This window comes from Falco punctatus, assembly GCF_963210335.1.
Source record: "Falco punctatus genome assembly, chromosome: 2".
NCBI lineage: Eukaryota > Metazoa > Chordata > Aves > Falconiformes > Falconidae > Falco > Falco punctatus.
Genome location: NC_137581.1, coordinates 114,633,668 through 114,645,850, shown reverse-complemented (window position 1 = coordinate 114,645,850; position 12,183 = coordinate 114,633,668). Strand labels below are relative to the sequence as shown.

Genomic DNA, 12,183 nt, shown 5'->3' with positions numbered 1-12,183 from the left:
ACTGAAGAGTCACAACTCCTAAAGCCTTTGCTCCAACTACCAAATGACACTAGTATTTCAAACCATGTGCTAAATGTAAATTTCAGAATATTTATACTTCAACATAAAATACTCAGTGGCATACCAGCATCTTCAATATTTAAATAAAATGTACAAGATGAGACTGTTTACAGGTATAACAGCATATAGACTGGTTTTAAAACATTAAAGCACCAAAATACACCTCACTCATATGACAGTTCAATAGTTTTGCATTCCTAGATGTTCTACCTCCGTAGCATGTGATGACTGAGAACATGTCTTCGTGAGTTTATCACAGTACCACACCAATCAGTCTTACAAAAATCCTTATCTAATCACAATAAAAATAAAAAAAAACCAGCAGTTAAGTGCTTTTTTTTCCCCACTGGCCACTACCAGTTAATAACTATTATCAGCACTGCATCCATTGTGCAGACAAATGACATATGCAACATTCAGTATCTTCTCTGAGTCTATTTTCCTTGTCACCTCTGAAGACCAGATCTTACTTCGGTATTACCTTAAGATGAGCTGATGTACATAAATTCGTGCAGTATTTCAAAGATATTGCCTAGACCACCGTATCTTGGTTGCATTTGTTAATCTTCTGGTATAAACAAATTCATGCTAAAATGAAAGGATTTAATACCCTGGATTATAAACTGAGTCTTAGTCTGCCAACATCACAGCATGCTAAAGAAATTTCAACATGAACTTAAATGCTGTACAAGGAAAGCAAGGAAATAATATACCTTTCTCCTACAGGAAGCTCACTTCCAGGTTTGGGCCAGAATCACCAACATGACCTATTTTATAGCACAGCCATAAAACCTGCTAAATTGACAAAGCTGATTTAAATATATATCCTCAAATGATACTTCAATCCCAGCTGTTGGTGCAAGAATCACAGTCTGTTCCTTCGTTATACTGATATCTAGCGCAGGGGAGGGGAGGAGGAGTGAAGAACAAAGACCAGGAGAGGTCTTGTTTCAGCAAGCTCTGGTTTGTTTTGGTAACTGGGCTTATACAGTTTATTTCTTCAACTGGAAAACACAAAATTCGTCCTGTTTTAGGTCTCTATCTTTGTCCAGCCATGCCCATGCCTTGCACCAAACGTACCTAAACCAGACCAGAAAATTTATCATCTAGATTTAGATGGGATGTAGCTCTATAGCATGAGACTTAAAACGTTAATGTATTTCACTTTCCAAAACTGAAACATGCTTTACGTATCCTTTCCAATTTAGAAGTATTTACAGTGGAGTTTTTTCAGTGGAGTAGTAATCCACTTTTTAGAATGTAAATCAGAGCAAAGAGCTGGTGTAAAGTGCACCATGTCATAAGGTGATCTACTTGTATTCCAGCTGACTCCGCACAGGAATTGGCACGCCTCCCTCAAGGGCAGGCTGGCTTTGATCACTGTCTGGCAGTTATGCAGCCCATGATTGGGATCAACTTGTATCAGAAGTGCTAAAAGGAGGGGAGGTGTTGGACAGCAAGCTGAGAAGCCTAATGACAGAAGACGGTGATTCTTGGTTGCACTCTGTTCTTACACTGCAATTCTTTCTATAAGCTTATATGTCCTTTTTTAAAAGGCTTATCATGCTGCGAAACATTTTACTTAGCTGGAAAAGCTAACCTCATCAGCTCTTTAATTCAGACCAAGATGAACAGAAGAAATATGACTGAGCTAACATATTTTAATTATAAATGTAAGAAATTACATTTACTACCCTTAGCAGCACTTCTAAATTTTATTAAGACCTCACATTATACACCAGTAAGTAAAACGTAGGTACGTTTTACCATGTGCATCATTCAGTCACAGTAAGTAAAAATGAAAAATTTTCTAGGTGATGCTCCACCCCGATGCAGGCTTAAACCTCCCACATTTCACTATTATTTTGGTGTCTTACAACTTTGTGAATGCATTCCGCTTGTAAGATGAGAATTTTTAAACAACATACAGGAAGCATCCTAAATGTTCCAATTAACATGCTTAAGAAAAGAGCTCAATTTGCAGCAATTTTAAACTCACTTTTTTTTTTTTTTCCTCCTTTTTCAAGTCCCCTGAAGGCACGGATCACCAGCACCCCTTGAAGTAGCACTGCAGTCTGGAACCCCACACCACAGGCAGGGAAATAAACATGACATGAAACCAGCCTAGAGAAGTTCAGGTAAATGCCTCTTTTTTTAATATATGGCTTTGTTTTGTAAAAATTCATAAAAAGTACTTTCATCGTTTCTGATAAAGCTTTTGAAAAAAGTATTACCAAAACTGTGCCAGCCATATAGTTAAAAAAACAAACAAAAATCCAAACTCTTACCTGAGCCTTCACAGGCTGGGTCTACATCCCAATGCAGTTCACCACTGGTTGTAATGTCACCAGTACTTTTTAAACTGGAACACCACTTAAAGAGGGAACTGGAGATTCATAAATTTGGGGAACCTCAAACAGAAAATAGAAGATAATTTTAAAGTCAGTTACATGCTGAAGGATCTTCCTCTAGTTTGGGCAATCAGCACCTGACTTCATCAGAATATCAGCATGCCACCTCTACTGTTTTGGTTAAAAAAAATTTCCTCCTTCTATCACTAACACCAGCTCCAATGTGACAGCCAGGCCTGAAGCAGTGACACCTATTTTTAAAAGTCCCAAACATGGGACACATAGCGGACCTTAATTTGAGAAATGAAATACTTGTTTTCATAACTAGGAATAATTGCTTTGCTCAGTGCATAAGCTCTCAGCTACGAATTTTGGACTTCAAATCAACACATTTCTACATTTGGATGTTTACAAAGAATGCAAAGAATCCAGTCATAAAAACTGCAGGTTTTTAAACACTGGTTTCTTTACAGAAACCTTTAACACAGAAATGAAGGTCCGATTTGTTCTACTTTAAAGACAATGACTGTATAGACCTTTGAAACTAGTGTTTAAAAAAAAATAAAATCAAGTCTGTGTGCATCACAGGTTCTGCAATTTGTCAGCATTACATGATAGATCTTTATTCCACAGTAAATTCAGTCTAAATCGCATTAATTTTTCCTCAAAAAAGAAAGGTTCACATTACTTTATATTTTTGAGGGTAAGATTATGCACACTGACTGCTACACTGATCTATAATATTGATTTATTCTTTCTTGCTTGCTTCAAGATCAGCTTGTTCATGCATGTTTCTGCAACTTCTAAAACTGCATTCAAATCACTTAAAGGTTCTCAAAAAGAGGCATGACATAGGTAATGGCAAAGCATACATGGCATATCAGCACTGGGATGCCCAGCAATAGCAATAGGTTAAAAGGGTTTACTTTCTTTGTAGTTTGCATATAGCACATATATGCTGTTGTTTAAATACTGCACAGGATCTAAATGTTATAAAGTGGCACAAAAACCTAAGGCAAAACTAGGCTTTGTTGGAGAAAGTATATAATGAAAAATAAAAAACAAAAACCCCACCAACTTAGTATAGTTCCCTAATGAAAGTGGCTACCAAAAAAATCTGAATGTTCAATACTTCAGTGAAGACTTGAAGGCAAAATAGACCTGATACACGCAGCATAGACTGCTTCTAAAAGTCTAAAAAGTCTAAAAGTCTAAAAGCCAAAGTTACACAATACTTATGAGAGGTATCCACTGAAACAGTCTCTTTGCCATCTGAGCATGAAGTATCTGTTTCCTCAATGTCAAATCAGCCCACTGTGAATCATTACTCTGTCAACTCACTTGCACATGCAACAACCACCATATTTTTCTAAATAGTAATGGTTAACCATTACACATACAGCTTACAAATCCTCCCGTAACTATTACAAGTCCTTAGACTAGGAGACAGAATAACTACCATACAGTCTAATTTTCTATTAAACCTGTAAAAGCTCTCAGGTTTTGACATATTCTACTGGTAATTTCTTACATGGCTGGAGTATTTTTTTCTCTAGCTTGTCTCTACAGCTACAATCGAGCTTCTGTGATTGTAAAGATAAGGACTGAGAATGAAATAGAGGCCAGAAGAAGTGGACTTAGTCTCACACAGAATTCCCCCAAAAATTGCAAGTGTAAATTACACAAGTTTTTCCAGAGTAGGGACTGAGAATTTGCACTCCTGGGCCAGAGGTTATGACGCCATTTCACACAGTGGCAGACAAAAATTACACCCCAAAATGTGTTTGAAAATTTACGGCTAGTGTGTCCTTGAAAAATGAACATCTGCCTCAAGACAGAGTATCAAAGACAACCCTGCAGAAGAAAAAAAAAAAGTTATTGTCCTGTATGGGAATTTATTATTAAAAAAAAAACCAACAAAATCCTACACCTAAAAACTTCTTTTTCTCCTACCACACTTACAAAATATCAGCTGATGACAGCACCTTGGAGAACAGTTGTCTCTATGGAGAAGCTACAAACCAAAAATCTGCAGCTCCAGTTTTCCAAAGGAATAGATTACAGATACATACCTTCCAAAAATAAAGTTTGGGTGGTCAGAAAAAGGGAACAAAACAAAGTAACTTGCACAAAAAGAAACAAGAATATTTCTATGTCCAGAGTGCAGAAATCTTAAAAAGTAAATAGATAATGCAAAGGTGATCTGGCTTCCCCAACAGAAAAGAGTTTCAAACAAGAAATAAGTGTTTCCTTCAAAGCAATTACTTAATAAGCAAAATGGTTAAACTTGCAAATTCTTTGTCATCATATGAAGAACGAGGTAAATATTTGATTAATTTCCTCCAAGGTTATGTATGCATTCAGTGGTTCACTAGTGATCCCAAACAAAAGTCAGATCTTTGCATTAGTTCCCTTAAAATTCAAAGCACATGGGAACTCAAAACTCGAAGAGGCAGTGACGGGGGATCCAGACCAACTACAATACAGCTCTGACTCCCAGTTCAAACCAATTACTCAGCTTAAAGCTTCAAATTTGTGTCAGTATGGATCCTACAGTATGCTGCCCCAAAAGCAAATGAGAGGAAATAATTACACTGCATCCTTGAAGCAGCACTAAAAGAGATGGGCAAGGCACCATCAAGGGAAACTCAGACCAACACATACTTGAGGAGTAGTAAAATACCCACAGATATACCTCCAGGTGAAAATTCTACAGGTATGTTTGCAACCAAACTTTTTTCCCCAACTTCAATTCAATCGGAAACAATTTAGTAAAAAAAACTTTTAAATCATTCAGAAAAGAAAATGGAAGATCAGGAACTACTGACTGTAAACACTAGATATGGTTTTGCCTCTATCAATACATATCTTTGAGATAATAAATTCCTACATTCAATTTGCTGAAAAAATCAGTAGCTTTTTGGTAGGTGTTGGTTGTTTTTTTTCTGGCAGGAAATTTCACCACCTACAAGAACACTGCTACCATTGTTTTTCTTGTTCTCTTCCTACGGGTAACAGGCACCTATGGCCACCATCCCTAGGATAAGCACACAGCCCTCCAGGATTTACTCGTTCCAAACATTCTGAAAACTCTCTGTAGAATTTTCTAGTGTCGGACGTTATTCAAAATTCAGCAGCTACATACTGTAACTAGAGCACTAGCCACTGCCACATCTAATCGTTCCTTAAGGCTCCAGATAAACAAATAGATTGAGCCATAGCAAGTCAAGCTGTGAATGTATGACCTAATCCTTCTACGTAATTTAGCCACACCTCAATTGTCACAGAATTTATCCATACAAGAAACATCGCTAGACATTACTTCTCAACACAAAATATGCTGATTTTTCACACAAGCATGCAGCTCGCTGACTTTGACATGGTGCCATGACAAAGTTAGCTTCAAGTTCACGCTTTAGGGTTTACCTCTGTATTTATATGCATGCTCCTACCCTAGCTTTCTCAAATACGTCTCTTTTTATTATAATCATCCCCAAGACTTTCTTGTAATAATTTTTAACCTCAATAAGACAAGAGAAAGAGGATGGTGAAATGAAAGTCACTATTAAAAAAAAAAGGGAGCATATCTAGGGACTTTGGCTTGTTACAAGTAGTTTCACTATACTTACTGTAAAATCATAGCATTTAAGAGTGCCAAAATTCTATTTTACCAAATTGTTACCCTGATTTAGAACATATGCTACACCAAAGCCAAGTCTTAAATGTTACTATTGGATACAATTAACGCCAAAATGCAGTTTCAAGTGTGTAAGTACCTTACTCTATTCAGGACACGGCAATTTCTTGCTCAACTGCTCTAACAAACACTGCACATACCTGATACCATGCACCTAGGAAGCCTTCTCCATACAGTATCATTTAGCTATATAATCCAAACGTGTTAGATAAATGAAAACTGTCAACATTACTGTTTCCCTAACCCATGTGATGATAAACACCACCACGTGCAAGGTAAGACGAGCAGCAAATGCATTCACTGTCTTATTCTGGAAGAGAAGCAACTCAGCAAACAACAGCAGCACAAACTATAGCTACGTTAGCTGCTTAAAAAACCTTGACAAATGACAACCTGATGTCTGAGGGTCCTGTGAGGAGCCCTTAGAGGAGGACTGATCAGAGGAGGTCGACTGTGGCGCTGAACCCTCAGCTAGCTCTCGCTGTCTCTGTTGTTCTGCCTTCTTAAGCCTCAGTCGCTGTAGACCCCTACGGATAATAGCTAACTCGGGTCCCATTAACTCTGACAAACAGGGAGAAGGGGGAAAAAAAAAAAAAAAACAACATGTAAAAGAAAGAAGCATTGAACATACAATATAAAGAACAGGGGGTAGGGGGACTGACCAAAGACAGAAGCAACAGGTACTAAGTGTAATTACAGTAAAAAAATAAATATATGTAAATCATTTACTGACATCCAGAAGTTATAAAAGAAAACGCTTAAATTGTTTTCCTCTTCCTAAAAGCACACATACATCCCCTCCCCATCCAACCATTTATCAAAGAACTATTTAATGAAAATAGATAGATCCTGACTGATTCAAAACAAAGCAAACAGAAATATTTATTTCCATGTTCCTAACATACAAAACACATCAGAATATTCGTGGTGTGAAATTATGCAACTGTGGTCTACAGACAAGCTCTCAAAATGAACGTGTAGCTTCCTGATGTGAAAAAAATAAATTTAGTACAATTTTGATCAAAACAAACCTATAAAAAAAAGGAATCTGGGACTATGGAAATATGTGGCAGAACAGCATTCAACCAAAAAATACCCTTTAATACGAACTCATTTTTTATCTCAGACATTCCCAGCAGGTGAGGACTCAAAGTCTGAAAATAGTTAAGTGGTCCTACAGAGAAAGTGATTTATTTAATCATAAACAATTCTTACTATTATTCTCTTAACAGACTATTCTCTCAGTTCCACCTTTAAAGACTTCACTGTTTTCACCATTTTGCCTTTATTCATTTGTTAGTTACAGTGTTTTGGCATGTACCAGTGCACTGCCTGATTAACAGCATTGTTTGCAAACTACTATAAAACTAAGTGACCAAGTAATTTTTTATTCTTCCCATGCTCTTTGCAGATTTCCACTGCTTACACAAGTGCTGTATAGCAAGCACTTCTCTTTATACGACACAGATAGGTCTTTATTAACAGTAGCTGAAGCACAACATTGACCTGAACTGCTGTCACCTATAATACAGTAGAGCAGAGAAGCTAATTCAGACTCAAACGTTCACACCAAATGCTCTAGCTAGTTGTGCTATGAACTGTTAGCCTAGACCTTTCCTGAAAGTATTTATATCAAATGCACTGTGGAGTATTTTGTAGATAGGAGGAAATCTGCAAAGAAAAAAAAAAATCAATACTATAAAATGTTAAATTACTAGAGAGCATTATATTGGCATATAACCTTTCAGTCAAGCAAAAGCTTTCAAGTATTCTGTAACCTTTATTCACTCAGTGAAGCAACCAAATTTAACATTTTATTTCATAAAAAGAAACAAAGCCAAAGACAGAATCCAACCATTCAAAATGAGGGGCAGGGACCAGTTCATATCAAATAGCCATGTCCGCAATCTAATACCACTTCTGGGAAATAATATCCTGCCAGTTTATGGTTGACGAGGTATAACAAGAAAGAAGAAGATGTAATTCCTAAAAGGAATATCACATCAGAGAGATTTGCTATGAATAGTTTTCATGCGCCATGAACATTTATGGAAATTAGAATTCCAAACAGTCTAGAAACTGCTTTTAGGAAATTTCAGTGATGCCTAAAATTGCAGTTTTCAGTACTTGCTGCTGATTCAGTTCCACTCAATCCAGAGACAGTTACAATTTAAGATGTAGTAAGAACTACAATTCAAAACAAACCGGTAACTACTATCCTGACTATGTTAAATGACAACACCTTTTAACACATTTCAGAACCTCTAAGCAAATGTTTATTTTGCCAGCAAACGGAGTGAGGAATCAGAAATGGAAAGAAAAAAACCCCAGCTATTGCCACTTTCCCATTCAAAACTTAAAAGCAAAGTTACCTTATATCAAAACACCTATTAAGATTAAGCTGTCCTAATCAGGCAATTGCCCACCTACTCTCCCTCCCAATGGGATCAGTGGTATCTGGAATATTATTTATGAGGGAAAACCACCATTATGTTTTACAGTTTGTTGTATCTGCTGTTTATTCCTAGCTTAAAACTACAGCATCCTAAAACTAATGTAAAAAATTAATCAATGGTTCCAGTTTCCACTGAATGGGCCAAGCAGGGCAAGAATAGAAATTTGCTATTTTTTTCCTTAGTGACAAACGTGAAAATCTCCGGCAATTGTTCCATCTCTTTATAAAAAAATAAAATAAAATAAATTCAAACATACTGAAAAGAACAGGCTCCTGAGATTTTGCGCTTAATTACTTGCAAATTACTCAAATGTTCCAATTGCATTCTACTAGAATATACATTCCGATAAAGAGACTTATCCCAACAAGCTGCCAGTACTGAACCATTTTTGTACTGAGTCCATTTTGAACGTGTGCTTTTTAAAACATGAAGATACAAAGTAATTCATTCATATGTAGAAGCTCAAATGCCTACCACATGGCATATTTTCTGGAACATACTAACAATATATTTGAATTATAATACATATGCAAAGGTATTGCTATTTCAAAGACAGGAATACCACCAGTGCCTGTGCTCTGTACAGAAATATGCAGAAATGAAATTATTTATGGAAAGCTGTTTACACACTTGTTCCATTCTGTAGTATGAATTCATGCTCCAATTCGGAAGTCACTAGCCAGAACCATGTTCTTCATTTGCTGGCTCTTTGCTACCATAATCAACTTTCATCTACCACCACTTCATGCAAAATGACGGCTGAAAGCCTCTTGCTTTCCTTCTTCCATTTTCCAAAATGCTTCTCTAGTCACCCATCTTTTACAACACACCTCTATCTGGTCTTCCTACTAAACCCCACTGTATTAAAACTACTATTTCTATTAATCACTTTCCCTATCCTGTCACCCAGGAAAACAGCAGGTTTTATTTTCACCTCTAAAAGCAGCTAAAACAAACTCAGGGAACCCTGTCCTTGAAGCAGAGTGCCACGTTTTCATATTTATAGACTAGAGACTGAGTAAATAAAGTCTCATAACCGAGCACTTGTTATGAGTTACGTAAATGTACAAACATTGTAAAATGGAAATTCACGTTCAAGTCTACCCATTCATAAACCCACTGCTACTGCCCCGACCCGCTCTCTCTGCACAGGAGCTTCCCCTCTCCCTGGACCTGTGCATGTTACACAAAGACTTGTTTTACAGTCACTTAAGCGTTCCAAAAGCAGCGCAAACTAGACAAGATGCTTACTAAGTGTGTAAACACATAGTACTGTTAAGTTTACTCCCACAGGACTCCTGTAGACAATTTAAAGATGACACCCAGTCCCACACTAAAACCTGCATAGAGCAGTAAAGAATACTAGATAAAGTTTTGTTTGTTTCTGTGGGTTTGGAAGTTGGGCTAGGGGGTGTGTGACTTATTTAAAAAAAGACTCAGCAGCTCATCAACCATTAGAAAGTATCCAGCCTGTCAACAAATCAACCACCTCCACCCCTTTCAAAACTGAATATATGGAGAGTCTTAAGTCTGAAGTAACACTGGGAAAGAGGAAATGTTTTTAAGTGCTGGACTAAGAAATAACAACTTCAGCTTCATGCTAGCAGAATAAACTTTTACTTAGAAATTCAAGCAAATTCAAAGAAAAAGAGGAAAACATTTATTTCTGGTCAGCACGCATTCTTTAAAATGCAGGACAGAAAATGCATCGTAATTCCAGAAATGCTCTCTAGTGCATTATCATTATGCAACCCACAAAGTTTCAATGACAGCTTGAAGCAATTATTTTTATTATAAGACATACTCTCCTGGCCAGTGTAAGCTCCAGAATACACCATATAGTTAAAAAAAAAAAAAAAGGAAAAAAAAAAAAAAAAAACCAAAAAAAAAAGATCAAAATGAACCCTTGGTAATGGTATGTGTGTTCTCTGGTGACTATTCCACTGTACCAAAGATCATGGCAGCTAAAGTGGATTACACTGAATTGGAGTAGACCCCGTAATTTTTTGCATGCATATTGTGAAAAACTTGAGATTGCAGTAGGCGGACACCAACACTAATATAAAATATAGGTGACTAAAAGCCTCTGCCAGTAAATTTTCTAGCATTCACTTATTCTAGAAATAGTATCTGGACTGTGTGTATTGTCACACTTCTGCTCACTGCTTGTTTCCTCTAAACACCGGACTAGTTGTAAGTTTTGAAAGGGCAAGAATGATATATTTAATGAATTTCAACTTACATCTTTAGCTTCTATGTCTTTCAGATACTAGATACTAAATTCTCACTTCTCCCAAAGATTTTGGCTGCAGCAGCCACAGTACACTGAAAGGCACACTTCTCCCTGGGAAACCCCCGTCTCTCCTTTACTTCAGAACATCCAGTTTAAGGCTTGAAGATGCTGTCAGTCATCTTCTCCAATGACAAAGACCTTTATTTTTTTACCACAGAATATGTACAAGACAAAAGGTGAACTGATACAACAGCCACGGGATTTTAAAATCATGATGTCTGAACCCGTAGGCGTTTCAGATCACGTCAGCCTTTTCCACCCTGAATGTGAGGCCTAAAACTCACTTAAAACAGGTAAAAATAAACTCTCATACAAATAATTAAAGACTGTGGCATCTTTTCCTGCATAGAGATGGAAAAGGTCAAGTCAAAGCACAACCTGCTCTTTTACTACCTGAATAAGTTTCTGCCACTGACAGTGCAATATACTTTTTCCTTTCCCCCCCACAATAAGAATGTAAGGCTGTATTCAATACAGATTAGTTTCTTCAAGATATACAAACTTAAAAATCAGTATGTAGTATAATTTATTAATGAATAATGGAGTATCGTGGTAGGTGAGCCCTGTCTATCCAAATACTTTTGAGAAGCAAAAAAATCACACTGCTGGCTGAAACACTGAGAATGTAGATTCCTACTGAAGGAGACATTCTCTACTTCCTCCCATTATAGCAAGCATAGGGTTCTACTACTCATTGCACTGATGCTACTACAGCCAAAACACAGTTGAAGAAGGCATGATGTTACTTATACTCCAAGAAGAGAACAATAAAAGTTTAGGGAAAAAACAAGCAATAATTTATTTCTACTTTAAAAGATTATACTGGTTATCCTCTTTGAGATTTCTTCTTCAGACAAAAATCTACAGTTGATGGTTTTACTTCTTTAAACCACAGTTGCAGACACTTGGTAACTATAAAATATCTAGTCTCATTAAGGATGTGCAAGAAAAAAAAAAAAAAGATTGAGATCAGTTAGTCAAAACATCCTAAATCAAGACTGTTTCTTATGAAAGCATTTTTCATAAACAATGACAAGATGGATTTCTTCTCACCAGACTGATGGAGCACAGGTTGAGCTGAGGCCCCTAAAGAAGGCCTTTGTTCATTATCAGGAGAGGACAATAATGAAGTTGAAGGGGGACTTCCTGTTGAAGATGATGTTGAAGGAGCTTGGGCTGACATTGTAGAAGAGGAAGATGATGGAAGTTGTTCAGAACCATCTACTTCCATTGCAGTTTCTGATTCTGTACTAGCTGGCACATTATTAGTAGCAGGAGCATCTGCCCGATTAGTCCCACCTTTGATTAAAAATAAAAAACAATAAA

The 12,183-nt window shown here is 36.8% G+C and overlaps 1 protein-coding gene across 6 annotated transcripts in view; it reads right to left on the bottom strand.

Moving 5' to 3' along the window:
- Positions 1–12,183, bottom strand: part of DCAF6 (DDB1 and CUL4 associated factor 6) — a 90,234-nt gene that overhangs the window by 35,022 nt on the left and 43,029 nt on the right. For 4 of the 6 annotated variants that reach the window (XM_080374579.1, XM_080374581.1, XM_080374580.1 and 1 more), the window contains exons 10-11: positions 11,911–12,156; positions 6,502–6,669 (exon numbers count right to left, since the gene is read on the bottom strand). In XM_080374579.1, coding sequence (XP_080230705.1) covers positions 6,502–6,669; positions 11,911–12,156 — 414 coding nt within the window. The remainder of the gene's footprint in view (positions 1–6,501; positions 6,670–11,910; positions 12,157–12,183) is intronic. The other 2 variants (XM_080374583.1, XM_080374584.1) reach the window with 1 other exon arrangement.